The sequence below is a fragment of the Oncorhynchus nerka genome, linkage group LG9b (assembly GCF_034236695.1).
Source record: "Oncorhynchus nerka isolate Pitt River linkage group LG9b, Oner_Uvic_2.0, whole genome shotgun sequence".
NCBI lineage: Eukaryota > Metazoa > Chordata > Actinopteri > Salmoniformes > Salmonidae > Oncorhynchus > Oncorhynchus nerka.
The window spans coordinates 14792360-14812241 of NC_088424.1; the positions used below are offsets into that span (position 1 = coordinate 14792360).

Consider the following 19882-nt stretch of genomic DNA (forward strand, 5'->3'; position numbering starts at 1 on the left):
GGGGGCCCCACACCTCATAACCCTTGGGTCCAAAACATGACTTGAGAGAATGTTAGTTTATTTGTAGTCGTGCTGAACTTTGTGTATTATAGAATTCCAACTCTCAAAAGTGTGTTCTTTCAAACTCTCTCTCAAATTTGTAAAAATATGTTTTATTTTTGTCTGAGCCGCCAACGCGCAGTGTGTGGTCCACGTAAAGGGTGAGCCGGCGCTGTGTGTGTGTGTTTGGTGTGTGTAGCAGTGTCTTTGTCTCTGTGTGTGTGTGTGTGTGTGTGTGTGTGTGTGTGTGTGTGTGTGTGTGTGTGTGTGTGTGTGTGTGTGTAGACTCACTTCCTGAGCAGGAACTTGTTGATTGTCTTCTGTTTCCTCATACACTCTACTATCAGTCTGTTCAGGTAGACAAAGAGAGCCCCACCAAAACCACACGCAATTCTGAGGAGGAGAGGGGACAGTGTCACACACCATTCTAGTTCAATAGCCATTGAAGCCAATAGCCAATAGCGATTGAAGCCAATAGGCAATAGCCATTGAAGCCAACAGCCATTGAAGCCAATAGTCAATAGCCAATAGTCATTGAAGCCAATAGCCATTGAAGTGATCAGAATGAGGAGGAGTCAGACCTGGGCGTGTTGGACACAAAAGACAAACAAGAAACCGTACCCCAGGATCGCGAAGGCTGGCAGCTCCTGGAGGTCAAAGGGGAAGTCCAGGCGGAAACGCGTCTTAAAGAGGGCTGTGATGGTCTCTGAGTGAAAGACAGACATAGAGAGAAAGAGAAATAACATGAGTCACCACCGACTAACTATTGACTCAGTGACGTAGACCCAAAGCCCTTCCCCTTACACACACTCACACACACCTCCTCACCTTCGTCCTGGTTCCACACAGCCAATACTCTGAAGATGAAGGCGCTGAAGGTGGCAGCGAAGAAGCCCCTCCAGTAGTTCCTCACCGCAAAGAACGTAGACGTTACCTCAATGCTGAAGAGCACACCTGCAACACACACACACACACACACACACACACACACACACACACACACACACACACACACACACACACACACACACACACACACACACACACACACACACACACACTTTTGCAGTAACACCATTCTTTCACTTATTGTATTTCTCACCCAAAGTATATTCTAATTACCTCCAATGGGGGCAGCGAAGCAGCAGCCTACCCCCACTGCACACGCTGCTGATAGCATCTCAGTGTTCCTCAGCTCATTCTGTAGGAATAGGAACACACACACACGTATGTGCAAGCACCCATAGTACATACACACACACACATGTAAACACACATACACATATACACTTTTCTGGTAAAGAGGGAAGGCCTAGGGCATTGGAATACGATGGAGTCACAGAGAGGAATTCTAGAATGAACAAACTAACATGAAGTCAAGGGAGATGTCATGTGTCATTCACATAGAATATAATAGGAACCCTGGATTAGAAATGGAATGATGCTCACATGACGCTCCAACATGTGTACATGAAACGTGGAAACTCTCAGATGTGCACATACTCAGACACACGTGCACTCGTACCTTGTTTCCCTCAAAGGGCTCTTCCTTAAGCAGTAAGTGGGAAAAGACAGAAATCTGAGTGAGTACCTAAGAGTTCAAAAGAAGAAAAGCAGAGACCAAAATCTTCTGGAATATTCTCTTTGATGCGTCATTGCGTTGTTTTTTTTGGGACGGAAAGTATATGCAATCTCTTATAGTGACTGGGTTCAAATGGATTGAGCGCTGACACCGATCAATATGGAAGCTCTATAAAGTAGACAGTCTTATTTGACTCTTGCTGACTTGACACTTTCTTCCTTCATCACCCTTTCCCTCCCTCTCCTTGTTCTTCTCCTCCTCCTTTTCCTCCTCTTCCTCCAAGTCTTGGGTGGTGTATGGCAGAGAAAGTAATCTCTTGGCAGACTGAGAACCATAGACAGGAGCCAGACTGGAGCCCAGGCTTGGACTCAGGTGAGTGGAGGTGAGAGTGGGTCCTGGAGGGGTGGCAGGCTGGTCAGACAGGTACCACACAGATACTAAACCAAATTGAGAGGGAGTAAGCGTGTGTGAAGGGTTAAAGGTTAGGTGTGTGTGTGTATGTGTGTGTGTGTGTATGTATGTGTGTGTGTGTGTGTGGGGGGGGGTCTCTCACCTTGTAGAGTCCACCAAACAAGGCAGCCAAGAACTTGCTCAGGAGGGCTGCACAGAGACTGGCCACATGAACGAACGGGCCCTGAGAGAGTGATCGGAGGAGAGAGAGAGAGAGAGAGAGAGAGAGAAAGAGAGAGATGGAGGCGTAGGGGTTTATAGGATGAGGGAGGGGGAAAGGGAGAAAAAAAAGCCAGAACTAAACCAATTTCAGATCAGGGCCCGTATTCATAAAGCCTCTCAGAGTAGGACTTCTGATCTAGGATCAGGTCGCCCCGTGTCCATAACCTTATTCATTATGATCTAAAGGCAAAACCGTCCCTAGATCAGCACTTCTACTCTGAGATGCTTGATAAACACGAATTCAGGAATTTCAAACATATCCCTTTCATTCTGTAACAGTCCACTAGGGGTTTCCCACCTCCTTTCCCAGGGGCATGCCACTGCCCAGAGCACAGGTCAGCCCAATAACTTTGGCCACAAAGGTTTTAAAGGTGAGATATTCCTTCAGCACTACGCCTCTCAGAATGGTCTTCATCTCTGGGATACCCGAACCTGAGAAAGAAGAGGAGAGAAAGGAGGAAGAGCAGAGGTGGGAGAGGAGACGGCCGGAGGAGGGGGAGGGAGGAGGGAGAGAGAAGGAAGGGGAGTAAAAGGTATATTCATGCATCACCTTCAAGATTATGTATGTATTCAAGGCTGTCAGTACTAGCGGTTTCAAGGATATAGTCAAGGATGTCCTGAAGTTGTATAACCTTTGCCAACTACTCTTGTGAACGGAGTCCACTCCATACATCTGTGACCTTTAAACAATCATGCACAGTGTTTCATTCTGTATGTAAATGAGGTATTTACATATATGAGTGTGCATGATTAGCAATGAATTTAGGTGTGAGGTGAAATTGAATGAGAGAGTACATGTGTGTGTGTGTGTGTGTCTGCACGCCCATTCATGTAATTGCGTGTGTGTGTATGTGTGTGTGTCACACTTGAGCGTGGGTGTGTCTCTTACCCACAGCCTGCGGGGACAGTATCTGTGTGAACCCTGCTGAGAAAGTGATGAGCACCACTGGGTAGGTGACCCATGCCAGGTACTGCAGGAGCATGTTACTGTCCAGTCCCCCGTACATCCACTTCTGAGCTGCACAGACACACAGAGATACATTAAACCAATTAAATACACTTTTTTTACACTAGGGAGGCTCTGAATATCTCTCTCGCTCTCACGCCAGCTACCTTTCTCTCTTTCTCCCTCACTCCGTCCCGTTCTCTCTTTCTCCCTCCCTCCGTCCCGTTCTCTCTCTCTCCCTCCCTCCGTCCCGTCCCGTTCTCTCTTTCTCCCTCCCTCCGTCCCGTTCTCTCTCTCCCTCTGTTCCGTTCTCTCTTTCTCCCTCCCTCTGTTCCGTTCTCTCTTTCTCCCTCCCGTTCTCTCTCTCTCCCTCCCTCCGTCCCGTCCCGTTCTCTCTTTCTCCCTCCCTCCGTCCCGTCATCTCTCTCTCCCTCCCTCCATCCCGTCCCGTTCTCTCTCTCTCCCTCCCTCTGTCCCGTCCCGTTCTCTCTCTCTCCCTCCCTCTGTCCCGTCCCGTTCTCTCTCTCTCCCTCCCTCCATCCCGTCCCGTTCTCTCTCTCTCCCTCCCTCTGTCCTGTCCCGTTCTCTCTCTCTCCCTTCCTCCGTCCCGTCCCGTTCTCTCTCTCTCTCCCTCCCTCTGTTCCGTTCTCTCTTTCTCCCTCCCTCTGTTCCGTTCTTTCTTTCTCCCTCCCTCCCTCCGTCCCGTCATCTCTCTCTCCCTCCCTCCATCCCATCCCGTTCTCTCTCTCTCCCTCCCTCCATCCCGTCCCGTTCTCTCTCTCTCCCTCCCTCTGTCCCGTCCCGTTCTCTCACTCTCCCTCCGTCCCGTCCCGTTCTCTCTCTCTCCCTCCCTCCGTCCCGTCCCGTTCTCTCTCTCTCCCTCCCTCCGTCCCATTCTCTCTCTCTCCCTCCCTCTGTTCCGTTCTCTCTTTCTCCCTCCCTCCGTCCCGTTCTCTCTCTCTCCCTCCCTCCGTCCCGTCCCGTTCTCTCTTTCTCCCTCCCTCCGTCCCGTTCTCTATCTCCCTCTGTTCCGTTCTCTCTTTCTCCCTCCTCTGTTCCGTTCTCTCTTTCTCCCTCCCGTTCTCTCTCTCTCCCTCCCTCCGTCCCGTCCCGTTCTCTCTTTCTCCCTCCCTCCGTCCCGTCATCTCTCTCTCCCTCCCTCCATCCCGTCCCGTTCTCTCTCTCTCCCTCCCTCTGTCCCGTCCCCGTTCTCTCTCTCTCCCTCCCTCTGTCCCGTCCCGTTCTCTCTCTCTCCCTCCCTCCCTCCATCCCGTCCCGTTCTCTCTCTCTCCCTCCTCTGTCCCGTCCCCCCGTTCTCTCTCTCTCCCTCCCTCCGTCCCGTCCCGTTCTCTCTCTCTCCCCTCCCTCCGTCCCGTCCCCTTCTCTCTCTCTCCCTCCCTCCGTCCCATTCTCTCTCTCTCTCTCCCTCCTCTGTTCCGTTCTCTCTTTCTCCCTCCCTCTGTTCCGTTCTCCCTTTCTCCCTCCCTCCGTCCCGTCATCTCTCTCTCCTCCCTCCATCCCGTCCCGTTCTCTCTCTCTCCCTCCCTCTGCCCCGTCCCGTTCTCTCTCTCTCCCTCCCTCTGTCCCGTCCCGTTCTCTCTCTCTCCCTCCCTCCATCCCGTCCCGTCCTGTTCTCTCACTCTCCTCCGTCCCGTCCCGTTCTCTCTCTCTCCCTCCCTCCGTCCCGTCCCGTTCTCTCTCTCTCCCCCTCCCTCCGTCCCATTCTCTCTCTCTCCCTCCCTCTGTTCCGTTCTCTCTTTCTCCCTCCCTCTGTTCCGTTCTTTCTTTCTCCCTCCCTCTGTCCCGTTCTCTCTCTCCTTCCATACCCTTAGAGCCTAGGCTATGGCCTAGTCCATCACGTAGCTGACCACTCTGACCAGGGCCATGACTACACCCAATAATATCTCTCTCTCTCTCTCTCTCTCTCTCTCTCTCTCTCTCTCTCTCTCTCTTCATCCCTCTCTCTCACCTTGCTGACAAAAGGCGATAGCATAGTCCATCACCCAGCTGACCAGGGCCATGACCAGACCCAGTAGGATGAGAAAGATCCAGTCCTCGCCCACACGCGAGATCAGGAACTTCTGACAGCGAGACGTACACACTGGACAGAGGGGGAGAGGAGAGAGGGAGGAAAGGGAGAGATGGGTGGGAGAGAAAGGAGAGAGGGAAAACCATAGGAAAATGAAGCACAAGAGGAATAGTCACAGTAACAGGCAGAGAGAGAGAGAGCACAAAAAATATAAGAAAAGAGAAATGTGTACAGAAGGAACACTGTGTGAAAAGCCAGTGGGAAGGACAGATAGATGCATTCCAACATGTTGAGCTGAATGAATGAGAAAGGGAATGAGTGGACTTAGTGATGGGTGGAAAGAGAGAGACTTGGGCCTCCCGGGTGGCGCAGTGGTTAAGGGCGCTGTACTGCAGCGCCAGCTGTGCCATCAGAGACTCTGGGTTCGCACCCAGGCTCTGTCGTAACCGGCCGTGACCGGGAGGCCCGTGGGGCGACGCACAATTGGCCTAGCATCGTCCGTGTTAGGGAGGGCTTGGCCGGTAGGGATGTCCTTGTCTCATCGCGCACCAGCGACTCCTGTGGCGGGCCGGGTGCAGTGCGAGCTAACCAAGGTTGCCAGGTGCACGGTGTTTCCTCCGACACATTGGTGCGGCTGGCTTCCGGGTTGGATGCGCGCTGTGTTAAGAAGCAGTGCTGCTTGGTTGGGTTGTGTATCGGAGGACGCATGACTTTCAACCTTCATCTCTCCCGAGCCCATACGGGAGTTGTAGCGATGAGACAAGATAGTAGCTACTAAAAACAATTGGATACCACTAAATTGGGGAGAAAAAGGGGTCAAATTCAAAAAAGAAAAAACCCTCATGAAAAAGGGATTAATTCCTACTAAAATGTAGATGAATCAAAATCCACATAATTATTCACATTTCCTGTGGCTGCTCGATTATTTTCCTGCTGTGAGGAGGGTCAAATTAAAGGAAAGATTCACCCATTTTGAATGTTATATCTAGTGTTAAAACTCGAGTGGGTGGCTGGTTGGCATATAACGTGAACGTCTAGCAACCCAAAGGTCACTGACAAATTTAGAATTTTAGCACCTTTTCAACTACTTACTACTTTTTCGCTACTTTGCAACTAAGCATGTAACCCTTTCCCCTAAGCCTAACCCTTTCCAGCACCTGCAGATCGACGTCTTAAGTTCGTAACAGCGCTAAGCTAAACACCACGGACTGAATCAGAAAAATAGGAGGTGAACCTCTGTTAAATTACACATTTCTCGAGGTCGGGATTATCTCAAAAATACAATCAATGGCTTATTCGAGCGAGAATATAACATCATAACATCATGAGTTATGACATTGGCCAGTCCTGACATCTGACGTGCGATAGACATTTTCACAATCTAAAAGTCATCTTTCTATAAATTATTATCACAATACTCAATCTGGTCTCAAAGCATTCGTATTCATATTAGTCTGTACGTAAATCTGAGATTGTCCATTTAGTGTGATATGTTATGTATTCATTTGTTAGCTAACATGCTAAGTAGTTGAAACGTTGGTAGTTAGCTAAAATGCTAAAGTTGTCAGTGATAAGATTCAAACTCGCAACTTTTGGGTTGCTAGACATTCGTGTTGTAATACGACCAACACTTTATTTTTGTTGCCTTAAATAACCATCTGTCTTGTGTAACCATACCAAACGTAACATATCATCCATTTGAGTTTCTCGGATTTACATTTACTATGTTGTTGTTTGTGTCGCACTGCTTGGCTTTATCTTGGCTAGGTCGCAGTTGTAAATGAGAACTTGTTCTCAACTGGCCTACCTGGTTAAATAAAGGTGAAATAAAACAATAAATGTTATGTTTAGTCTATAAGACCAGGTTTGCAGGTTGAATATGTTGAGATTGTAAACTCCTAAATTGATAGTGCAGTTTGTTAAGGAGATTTTACAGCTAACTACTATAGCTACTTCACATGCTGATATTGTCTTTGGTATTATTGTTTGCTACCTTTGCTAGCTATTGCATTGTGGGTTTTGCAGTCTACTTAAGACTCCAGCCACCCAAGCCATAGAATGTTCTCTCTGCTTCCGCATGGCAACCGGTACCGTACCAACAACTCTGACACCAACTGGCTCCTGAACAGCTTCTATCCCCAAGCCGTAACACTGCTACATAGCTAACAAAATGGCTACACAGACTATGTGCATTTACCCTTCTGTTTTATTTGTTTTTTTCCTCTGACTCTATGCACACTCTACATATTCACTAACACTGAAACACCAACACACACTCACACACACACACAGACACACTCTACATACTCACTAACACTGAAACACCAACACACACTCACACACACACACACACTCTACATACTCACTCACACTGAAACACCAACACACACTCACACACACACACACTCTACATACTCACTCACACTGAAACACCAACACACACACACACACACACACACACACACACACACACACACACACACACACACACACACACACACACACTCTACATACTCACTCACACTGAAACACCAACACACACTCACACACACACACACACTCTACATATTCACTAACACTGAAACACCAACACACACTCACACAGACACACTCTACATACTCACTCACACTGAAACACCAACACACACTCACACACACACACACACTCTACATACTCACTCACACTGAAACACCAACACACACTCACACACACACACACTCTACATACTCACTCACACTGAAACACCAACACACACACACACACACACACACACACACACACACACACACACACACACACACACACACACACACACACACACACACACACACACACACACACACACACACTGAAACACACTCTACATACTCACTCACACTGAAACACCAACACACACTCACACACACACTCTACATACTCACTCACACTGAAACACCAACACACACTCACACACACACTCTACATACTCACTCACACTGAAACACCAACACACACTCACACACACACACACTCTACATACTCACTCACACTGAAACACCAACACACACTCAAACAAACACACACACACACTCTACATACTCACTCACACTGAAACACCAACACACACTCACACACACACACACACACTCTACATACTCACTCACACTGAAACACCAACACACACTCACACACACACACACACACACACACACACACACTCTACATACTCACTCACACTGAAACACCAACACACACACACACACACACACACACACACACACACACACACACACACACACACACACACACACACACACTCTACATACTCACTCACACTGAAACACCAACACACACACACACACACACACACACACACACACACACACACACACACACACACACACACACACACACACACACACACTCTACATACTCACTCACACTGAAACACCAACACACACTCACACACACACACACACACACTCTACATACTCACTCACACTGAAACACCAACACACACTCAAACAAACACACAATTTGTTCACATTAACATAACACCCACACACATTCATGTTGACTCTAAACACACACACACACACACACACACACACACACACACACACACACACACACACACACACACACACACACAAGCTGCTGCTTCTCTGTTTATCATATATTCTGATGTCTAGTCACATTACCCCTATACAGTTGGGTCCATAAGTACTTGAACAGTGACACAATTTGCATCATTTTGGCTCTGTACGCCACCACAATAGATTTGAAACAGAACAATCAAGATGTGCTTTAAGTGTAGACTTTCATCTTTAATTTAAGGGTTTTGTCAAAATTATTGTATGAACCGTGCAGGAATTACAACCATTTTTATACAAAGCCCCCCAGTTCTAAGGGCTCAAAAGTAATTGGACAAACTAACATAATCATAAATTAAATTGTGAGTTTTAATACTTGGTTGCAAATCCTTTCCACTCAATGACTGCCTGAAGTCTTGAACCCATAATAGACATCACCAGATGCTGGGTTTCTTCCCTGGTGATGCTCTGCCAGGCCTTTACTGCAGCTGTCTTCAGTTCCTGCTTGTTCTTGGGGCGTTTTGCCTTCAGTTTTGCCTTCAGCAAGTGAAATGCATGCTCAATTGGATTCAGGTAAGGTGATTTACTTGGCCATTGCAGAACATTCCACTTATTTGCCTTAAAAAAGTATTGGGTTGTTTTCTCAGTACGCTTCAGGGCATTGTCCATCTGCACTGTGAAGCGCCGTCCAATGAGTTTTCATGCATTTGGCTGAATCTGAGCAGATAATAATACAGCCCTAAACACTTCAGAATTCACTGTACATGCTTTTTTAGATGTTTTTTTGTTGCCAAACTCTAATCTGGTCTTCCTGTTTTTGAGTCTTACTAATGGTTTATATCTTGTGGTAAACCCTCTGTATTTACTCTGGTGAAGTCTTCTCTTGATTGTTGACCTTTGACACAGATACACCTGCCTCCTGGAGGGTGTTCCTGATCTGGAGGAGGAGGCTTGCAAGCCGGAGAACACCATCCCACCCGCGAAGCACGGGGGTGGCAGCATCACGTTGTGGGAGTGCTTTGCTGCAGGAGGGACTGGTGCACTTCACAAAATAGATGGCATCATGAGCAACATCTCAAGACATCAGTCAGGAAGTTAAAACTTGGGTCTTACAAATGGACAATGACCCCAAGCATACTTCCAAAGTTATGGAAAAATGGCTTAAGGACAACAAAATCAAGGTGTTGGAGTGACCATCACAAAGCCCTGACCTCAATCCTATAGAAAATTTGGGGGCAGAACTGAAAAAGCGTGTGCGAGCAAGGAGGCCTACAAACCTGACTCAGTTACACCAGCTCTGTCAGGAGGAATGGGCCAAAATTCACCCAACTTATTGTGGGAAAGAAATAAAAGCTGAAATAAATAATTCTCTCTACTGTTATTCTGACATTTCCCATGCATAAAACAAAGTGGTGATCCTAACTGACCTAAGACATGGCATTTTTACTAGGATTAAATGTCAGGAATTGTGAAAAACTGAGTTTAAATGTATTTGGCTAAGGAGTATGTAAACTTCCAACTTCAACTGTAGCTTACTTACTTTTGCGTGTTCTTATTAAAATTTCTTGTGTATTTTTGTTCTACTTCATTTTTTTAATAACAAAAAATATAGTACTACTGATATTGATTATTACTGCATTGTTGGGAAAGAGCAAGCAAGAAAGGCATTTCACTGTACTTGTGTATGTGATAATAAAAACTTGACTTGAAAAACAAAAGGTGTTGTTCTCACATAGTGTTACTTAACACTGTAAATGATAGGAATTGGTGGTTTTGGGTGTATTTTTCCTTTAAAGGCTCCGGAATTTTGGCGATTATTAAGTATTTTTTCAAACATCCCTCTTTGGGCTGGATGTAATCATGTGTAATTCATACATGAATAATGTATTAGTAGAATTACTGTCTTACCTCGATTAGCCGAGGTAAGACAGGGGTGGCAGCATAGCCGGCAGCGTAGCCTAGTGGTTAGAGCGTTGGACTAGTAACCGGAAGGTTGCGAGTTCAAACCCCCGAGCTGACAAGGTACAAATCTGTCGTTCTGCCCCTGAACAGGCAGTTAACCCACTGTTCCCAGGCCGTCATTGAAAATAAGAATGTGTTCTTAACTGACTTGCCTGGTTAAATAAAGGTAAAATAAAATAAAATAAAAAGCCACGAAATCCCTAGTTTGAAAGCTCTGCTGCGCCATTTCCCCTACATTTTCCTCCACGTGGGCCAGGCCCCCTAGCAATTCCAGTTCTAGCCAATGATAACTCAGTAATACCAAAGTCAATATCAGCATGTGAAATAGCTACAGTTGTTAACTGTAAAAATCGCCTTAAACTGCACTATACAAACTGCATTACACAAACTGCACTATAGTATATGTTTTTGTAAGGCAAAGTAATATTAGTATCATTGTGGCAACGAAGGGACATTCATTAAATACAGAAAATGCACAGCAAACTGTGTCAGCAGAACACAGAGTGTCTTGAGGGACAGTCTTTACATTCTCTAAATACTGGACGAGTAGAGTTCCAGACGTTTGCCAGTTTACAGAAAAGGAGAATACATTGAGACCAATGAAGCCTTTTTTAGCTGACCAAACTATTTCATTCAAGTTTCTTTCAATTGCTCTATACGTCTGTCTTTGTCCTACTCCACAGACATATCAGCCCATAGCCTCTCAAAGGCCATGTGCCAAACGGCACCCTATTCCCTTTAAAGTGCACTACTTTTGACCAGAGCCCTATGGGCCCCAAAAGTCGTGCACTAGGGGATAGGGTCCCATTTGGGACAGAACCTTTGAGAGGCTATGGGCAGGTATGCAAAATATATATATAGATAAAGTTAGGTCAGTGAAAAGAGGCTCCATTGGACTCAATGTTCCGTATCTAGAGCGTTCGTAGACTGTGTCCCTCTAGACACCCAACGTGCTCTACTGACACAGTCGCTGGACATCTTCTGTACTTAGCCAATGCCCCTTCACTGTCACAAGGACATAAATATGACTTTATCCTTCAATAAACGTGTACTACTGATTTGAAATCCAAACATGGTCTTATCTTTGTGAGAGATGGCGAGAGGAATATTGACATGGGGAGGGAGAGATGGACAAGTGAGAGAGAAAGATGGAGGAAGAGGGGAAAAAGGAAAGAGATAAGAGGGAGAGGCATGATAAATCAAGAGAGAGACAGAACCGCAGTTAACAGCAGGCGGAGAGAGATATATTATTGTTTACTTCACTTTTGTTTATTATCTACTTCACTTGGCAATGAAAACATATGTTTCCCATGCCAATAAAGCCCTTTGAATTGAATTGAGAGCGAGAGAGAGCGAGAGCGGGAGAGAGAGAGAGAGAGAACAGCTGACAGACAGAGAGTGATGGGGCAGGTCACAGGGGGACATTGAGGTCCCCAAGGGAACAGTGGTGAAGCAGGGGCACAACTGTGTTCATGGCAACGTGATAGGCCTCGTTGACAACCGCCAGCCAGGGCACCTGCTGACTGGCACCTCACTTGCCCATGCGCACGGGCGTGCAGACACACTCAGGCGAGCATGCACACACACACACACACAAACACATTGAGTTGGAATACGCGCACACAGGCACACATACATGTAATTTTCTAGGTCCGACAGTGCAGTAACATTGATTACATTGTTTACGACTACACTAGTGTAATAGGACACCTCGTGGTAGAGCCATAGTACTACAGGTTATGGTTGTCAGTCAACCACTGAACATGTGTGTGTCAACCATGCAACGCTTCTGGATAAACGACCATCAACTGAACTGTGTCTGGACATTACTTTATTATTCATGCATATGGAGTATTACCATGGCGACGAGGATTAAAAACGAGATGGATTACAAGCAAGAAAACAAACATTCAACTGAATTTGACTTTCGGGCAAGTAAAGGATTTTCACTCGTGATTAGCAAGCTAGGCTAGCACGCTAACGCTTGCAAGCTAACAAGCTGGTAGCTAGCTAAAAGGACATTGAAATGGCGCCAGCAATCGCACAGTTTAAAACTGAAAGTGACCCCAGTTCCGTCGGGACACGTTGGAATAAATGGGTGCAGATATTCAAACTTTACACCATAGCGGCGATGCTAGGCTGAAAGCACTGCTGTTGCACTTAAAAAAGAGAACGAGCGCATGACGTTCGCGGTAGAGGCAGATAAGTATGCAGACATAAAACTGAAAAAGAACGTTCAGTATCAATATAGGAAGTAAAGCCACTCAGCAGCAAGGCAAGAAGTCCAATAATGGACTAAAGGAACGTTAATCCTTATAGTCCAAGGACCTTACATGTTCTGTTTGGCTCTAGGAGCCAAAACAGCCAAAAACACCATATAAAAGTGAATTGCGGTATGGTTCTGGAAACATAAATCTTCCTACTTTCATATTGACATTTTAGTAAACACTCTTATCCAGAGCGACTTACAATAGTGAGTGCATACATTTTCATGCGTTTTCATATTGGTCCCCAGTGGGAATTGAACCCCCAACCTTGATGTTGCAAGTGTAACGGATGTGAAGTGGCTAGCTAGTTAGCGGTGTTCGCGCTAAATATTCAATGGAACCCAGGATTCCCGGATTCAATGGAACCCAGGAATCCCTGGAAAACAGAGGTAAATTGTTACTGAGTGGACTATCCTATCTACAAATATCATACCCCAACAAATGCTAACCCTGTTATTGTAATGGTGAGAGGTAAGCATGCCGTCGGGGTATGATATTTGTGCGTCTAACTTTCTCACTGATCATTATTCACGATTCATTCAGGACTATCTGTAATCATGGTAGTGTTTAGAAACATTTTCTATTCTTATTTACCATAAAAGTGACTCCAAAATGACACAAAGCATTATTTACCATTATAAACTGGGTGGTTCAAGCCCTGAATGCTGATTGGCTGACAGCCATGGTATATTAGACTGTATACCACAGGTATGACAAAACATGTATTTTTACTGCTCTAATTACGTTGGTAACCAGTTTATAATAGCAATAAGGCACCTCAGCGGTTTGTGGTATATGGCCAATATACCACGGCTAAGGGCTGTGTCCAGGCACTCCGCGGTGCGTAGTGGCTAAGAATATCCTTTAGACATTGTCACGCCCTGACCTTAGAGAGCCTGTTTATTTCTCTAATTGGTTAGGTCAGGGTGTGATTTGGGTGGGCATTCTAGTTTTCTATTTCTTTGTTGGCCGGGTATGGTTCCCAGAGGCAGCTGTCTATCGTTGTCGCTGATTGGTAATCATACTTAGGCAGCCTGTTTTCCACCTTGTTTTTGCACAGTTGCTGTATAGCCCTTTTGTTGTTTTTGGGTGTTCATCTAAAATAAATAAAGATGTACACTTTCCACGCTGCGCTTTGGTCTCATTTCGACGACGGACGTAACAGTCATGGTATATTGGCCATACACTACACCCCCTCATGCCTTATTGCTTAATTATACAACGGGTGGGTCTGATCCTGAATGCTGATTGGTTATCCGGCCTCCCAGGTGGCGCAGTGGTTAAGGGTGGTTAATTGGCCTAGCGTCGTCGGGGTTAGGGAGGGCTTGGCCGGTAGGGATGTCCTTGTCTCAACGCGCACCAGCGACTCCTGTGGCGGGCCGGGCGCAGTGCACACTAACCAAGGTTGCCAGGTGCACTGTGTTTCCTCCGACACATTGGTGTGGCTGGCTTCCGGGTTGGATGTGCGCTGTGTTAAGAAGCAGTGCGGCTTGGTTGGGTTGTGTATCGGAGGACGCATGACTTTCAACCTTCGTCTCCCCCGAGCCCGTACGGGAGTTGTAGCGATGAGACAAGATAGTAGCTACTAAAACAATTGGATACCACAAAATTCGGGAGAAAAAGGGGTAAAATATTTGTAAAAAATATATTTAAAAAACGCACTCCAGCCGGTGTCTATTCCACAAGGTTCCCACCGGATAAATCTATGACGTGCCTATTTACTCTGTTCCATCTGACTGTGCAACCCACTGTCCCATCAACCCAGCCAAGCAATTTATAAACTTGATCTCTACTATAAAAAGCATCTAGACATTATCTCACATTTCTTTTAGACTATCATTTAGTTTTCAACAGCATAGATTTGTATAAACCTTTACTGTCTGTCTCTCTGACATTTGCAACATTGTTTCAATATTCAAAATTCGATCTCCAGCTGTCCATTGTAATGAACTAGTCGGGATGAGACCGACAGGCAGGCAACGTTTCTCAGCCAGTCGGAATCATGGATCAGCTGGCATCATTTTTATAGATAAATACAAAGAAATGTCAATTGAAAAAGGTAAAACAAAATGAAGTGCAGTTAGTTTGCAATCTTTCCAGCTTCAGTTTGAAGTGATTGTGTTATGTGTTGTTGGCTAGCTCCTCTGAACAACAGTTTCCTGACAAGAGAGCACATTTTCTATGCCAGGTGAAATCGCACCTCATTAGCTCATTGTTATGTATGTATCCAAATAAATTTCACTAGAAAACAGCTTAAACAAATGCAGCTACTTTGCTGTTATTCTGGCTGCACTTTTTGATGTGACTAAGTTAGCCATAGTTGGCTAGCTAGCAAGTAAAGGATAAAAACGTCGCCAGCCAGTATGTCAATAGAACATTTAGAACGAACGACTGTGTCGCGTCCATAGATACAGAACAAAAAGACTGAACGACTGGGTCGTGTCCCTGGCAACCAAACCAACAGAACGAACAACCAGCCGGCTTGGGTAGCAACCCTAGATTTGTGTCGGGACTATATCTTGTGGCAGGATGAATTAGAATGAAGAAATTGTCGCGGTCGTTGTATGGAGGAGACCAAGGCGCAGCGTGGTAAGCGTACATAACTCTTTAATGAAAAAGAGAACACTGAACAAAACTATACAAAACAACAAAATGAACCGCTGGAGGCCGGACTGGGGACCGTCGTTGGAGGCCCCGGACTGTGGCCCGTCGTTTGAGGTTCCGGACTGTGGCCTGTAGTTTGAGGTTCCGGACTGTGGCCCGTCGTTGGAGGTTCCGGACTGTGGCCCGTCGTTGGAGGTTCCGGACTGTGGCCCGCCGTTGGAGGCTCCGGACTGTGGCCCGTCGTTGGAGGCTCCGGACTGTGGCCCGTCGTTGGAGGTTCCGAACTGTGGCCCGTCGTTGGAGGTTCCGGACTGTGGCCCGTCGTTGGAGGTTCCGGTCTGTGGCCCGTCGCCGGACGCTCTGGACTGGGTACTGTCGCCGGACGCTCTGGACTGGGTACTGTCGCCGGACGCTCTGGACTAGGTACTGTCGCAGGACGCTCTGGACTGGGTACTGTTGGCACTGGTGGTACCGGGCTGGGGACACACACCTCAGGGCGAGTGCGAGGAGCAGGACCAGGGCGCACTGGACTGCCGAGGCGCACTATAGGTCTGGTGTGTGGTGCCTTCACTTGGGGTACAGTGCTGGGGACATGCACCTCAGGGCGTGTGCGAGGAGCAGGAACAGGGCGTACTGGACCCTGGAGGCGCACTGGAGGCCTGGTGCGTGGTGCCGGAACTGGTGGTACCGGACTGGTGACACGCACCTCAGGGCGAGTGCGGGGAGGAGGAACAGGGCGTACTGGACGGTGGAGATGCATTGGAGATCCAGAACATAGAGCTGGCTCAATACGTCCTGGCTGGATGCCCATTCTAGCCAGGCAAATGCGAGGAGCTGGAATAGAGCGCACCGGGCTAGAATAGCGCACTGGAGACACCGCGCCAATGTCTGCATAACACGGTGCCTGACCAGTTACACGCTCCCCATGGTAAGCACGAGGAGTTGGCTCAGGTCTCCTACCTGACTCAGCCAATCTCGTCGTGTGCCCCCCACCCAAAAAAATCTTGGGGCTGCCTCTCGGGCTTCTGTGCTAGCCGTGTACCTTCATATCTTCGCTGTTCCTCTATTCTCCTGTATTTCTCCTCGTAGTATCGCCGTTCCACTTTCACTGCCTCTAACTCCTCCTTAGGACGGCGATACTCCCCCGGCTGTGTCCAGGGTCCTGCTCCATCTAATATCTCCTCCCAGGTCCATTTTCCCATTAAGCGCTGTTCCTTCTTTTCACGCTGCTTGGTCCTGGTTTGGTGGGTTATTCTGTCGCGGTCGTTGTATGGAGGAGACCAATTCGCAGCGTGGTAAGCGCACATAACTCTAATAATGAAAGAGAGAACACTGAACAAAACTATGCAAAACAACAAAACAAACTGTGAAGCTATATGGCTAGTGCAGAACAGGCAACTAAACATAGAATATAACCCACAAAACCAACATGGAAAATGGTAACCTAAATAGGATCCCCAATCAGAGACAACGACAAACAGCTGCCTCTGATTGGGAACCAATTCAGGCCACCATAGACCTATATATACCTAGACAAACCAATACCCAAAAGATGTACAAAAAAACCTAGACAAGAAAAACACACATACCACCCTCGTCACACCCTGACCTAACCAAAATAAAAATAAAACTAAGAAAACTAAGGTCAGGGCGTGACAGAAATTAATCAAAATAAAGTTTTTAATGAAAATATGTCAATCATGATTTGAATATGTTGGAAACTCGAAAGCGATGTCTGGAGGATATATTGGCACGGTTTGCTGGCCCTCAATGAATATATACTCCAAACACTGAGTTCTCATGCATTATCACTTAATTCAGTTATCCCCATTGAGACTGTGTCCATGCCTCGATCTAGTTTAGGCAAAACTAAACATTCCTATCATTATTGAAAAAGATTGTGATATCTCACATCTCAAAATAGGGTTACTTAATGTTAGATCCCTCACTTCCAAGGCAGTCATAGTCGATGAACTAATCACTGATCATAGTCTTGATGTGATTGGTCTGACTGAAACATGGCTCAAGCCTGATACATTTACTGTGTTAAAGGAGGCATCTCCTCCTGGTTACACTAGTGTCCATATCTCCTATGCAAAGGCAGAGGTGTTGCTAGCATTTCCGACAGTGTTTTCATATTTTGAGCTTCTAGTCATGACATCTATGTGGCCTACTCAATCACTTTTTAAAGCTACTGTTTTATAGTCCTCCTGGGCCATATACAGCATTCATCACTGAGTTCCTTGAATTCCTATCGGACCTTGTAGTCATGGCAGATAATATTCACATTTTTGGTGACTTCAATATTCACATGGAAAAGTCCACAGACCCACTCCAAAAGACTTACAGAGGCATCATCGATTTAGTGGGTTTTGTCTAACATGTCTCCGGACCTACTCACTGCCACAGTCATACTCTAGACCTAGTTTTGTTAATTAGCTCCCCGGTATGCAGAAAATACCCAAGCCCTGAAGCAAGCCAAAATGGAAGTATTCTGACTAGCTTGGAAAGACAGTACCGTGCAATACTGAAGAGCCCTCATTGCTGCTTGATCATCCTATTTTTAAAACCTAATTGAGGAGAATGAGAACAATCCAAAATGTATTTTTGATACTGTCGCAAAACTAACTAAAAAACAGCATTCCCCAAGAGAGGATGGCTTTCACTTCAGCAGTGATGAATTCATAAACTTCTTTGATGAATAGATCCTGATCATTAGAAAGCAAATTACGGACTCCTTTTTAAATCTGCGTACTTCTCCAAAGCTCAGTTGTCCTGATTCTGCACAGAACTGCCAGGACCGAAGATCAATGGAGACATTCAAGAACTGGTGTCCTGTGTTCATTTAAGTAGGGTCCCTCTAATTCTCTCTCTCTCCTCCTGGAGGACCTGAGCCCTAGGACCATGCCTCAGGACTACCTGGCCTGAAGAATCCTGGCTGTCCCCAGTCCACCTGGTCATGCTGCTGCTCCAGTTTCAACTGTTCTGCCTGCGGCTATGGAATCCTGACCCGTTCACCGGACATGCTACCTTGTCCCGGACCTGCTGTTTTCGACTCTCTCTCTCTCTCTCTCTCTCTCTCTCTCTCGGCCTCTCTCTCTCGACCTCTGAATGCTCGGCTATGAAAAGGCAACTGGCGTTTACTCCTGAACTACTGACCTGTTGCATCCTATATAACCACTGTGATTATTATTTGACCCTGCAGGTCATCTATGAACATTTGAACATCTTGAAGAACAATCTGGTCATGTACTCTTATAAATGTCCACCCGATACAGCCAGAAGAGGAGGACTAGCCACCACTCAGAGCCTGGTTCCTCTTTCGGTTTCTTTATCGGTTCCTGCCTTTCTGGGGAGTTTTTTCTAGCTATCGTGCTTCTATATCTGCAGTGGTTGCTGTTTGGGGTTTTAGGCTGGGTTTCTGTATAGCACTTTGTGACATCTGCTAATGTACAACAACACATTTGTCACTGTTCCAATACTTTTGGAGCTCACTGTATATTCTCATTGTTATCTTGATAGGCGAGTCCCCTACAAGACAGAATTTTTAATAAAATTCCATTTCAACTTACTCGTTTGGTTGGTTGGGGGAATTTGTCTTTGTGCATGTTGAATTTTCAGACAAAATGTTTAGTGTGCAGGTCCGGGATCAAGGGGTAACATTCTCCTCTCTCGACACACATGTGTTCCCGACGGAGACCGGGGTCTCATCCCTGCGTTGAACCCTCCCATTTTATCTCCCCTAATCATGTATATGGCCTTGTAATTTTTCTGAATTTAATAAAAAATATATGGGATCCAAAAGGTTCACTGGAAATTATTGTTGTACAGACCTTTCCACAATAGAGGTTGGTCCCAGTGCAGGACGACATTTTTGACTAAATGTTCACAGGAAAGTATTGTCGTACAGACTATTCCACGATATCCCATTGACTAGTGGCGCCACTGCTAGTGGTACCTATGTCATCTCAGGAAGACTTTCTGGCTAACAGATACACACACAAACACACACTAGTTTGGCACGTGGTGGGTGGCCCTCTGCCCGGTGCTTGCATGGGCGACTTGGCCCGTCCTTATATCCACAGCAGCGTGACAGACGTCTTTTTCTCAATCCAAAACGCACACTGTCGGCCAGATGCACATTTTTATCCCCACGTAAATGAATAGCTTATTCTGTTCGTAATATGAATCGTACAAAAAGACAACCT

General features: G+C 46.4%; 1 protein-coding gene across 1 annotated transcript in view; it reads right to left on the minus strand.

Annotated features, from left to right (window-relative positions):
- LOC115114330 (chloride channel protein 2-like) overlaps positions 1–19882 on the minus strand; it is a 66029-nt gene that overhangs the window by 17707 nt on the left and 28440 nt on the right. Inside the window, exons 3-11 of the mRNA XM_065013366.1 lie at positions 5209–5340; positions 3183–3311; positions 2592–2725; positions 2175–2255; positions 1565–1618; positions 1162–1240; positions 868–993; positions 661–745; positions 331–432 (exon numbers count right to left, since the gene is read on the minus strand). Of these exons, the coding sequence (XP_064869438.1) occupies positions 331–432; positions 661–745; positions 868–993; positions 1162–1240; positions 1565–1618; positions 2175–2255; positions 2592–2725; positions 3183–3311; positions 5209–5340 (922 nt within the window). The remainder of the gene's footprint in view (positions 1–330; positions 433–660; positions 746–867; positions 994–1161; positions 1241–1564; positions 1619–2174; positions 2256–2591; positions 2726–3182; positions 3312–5208; positions 5341–19882) is intronic.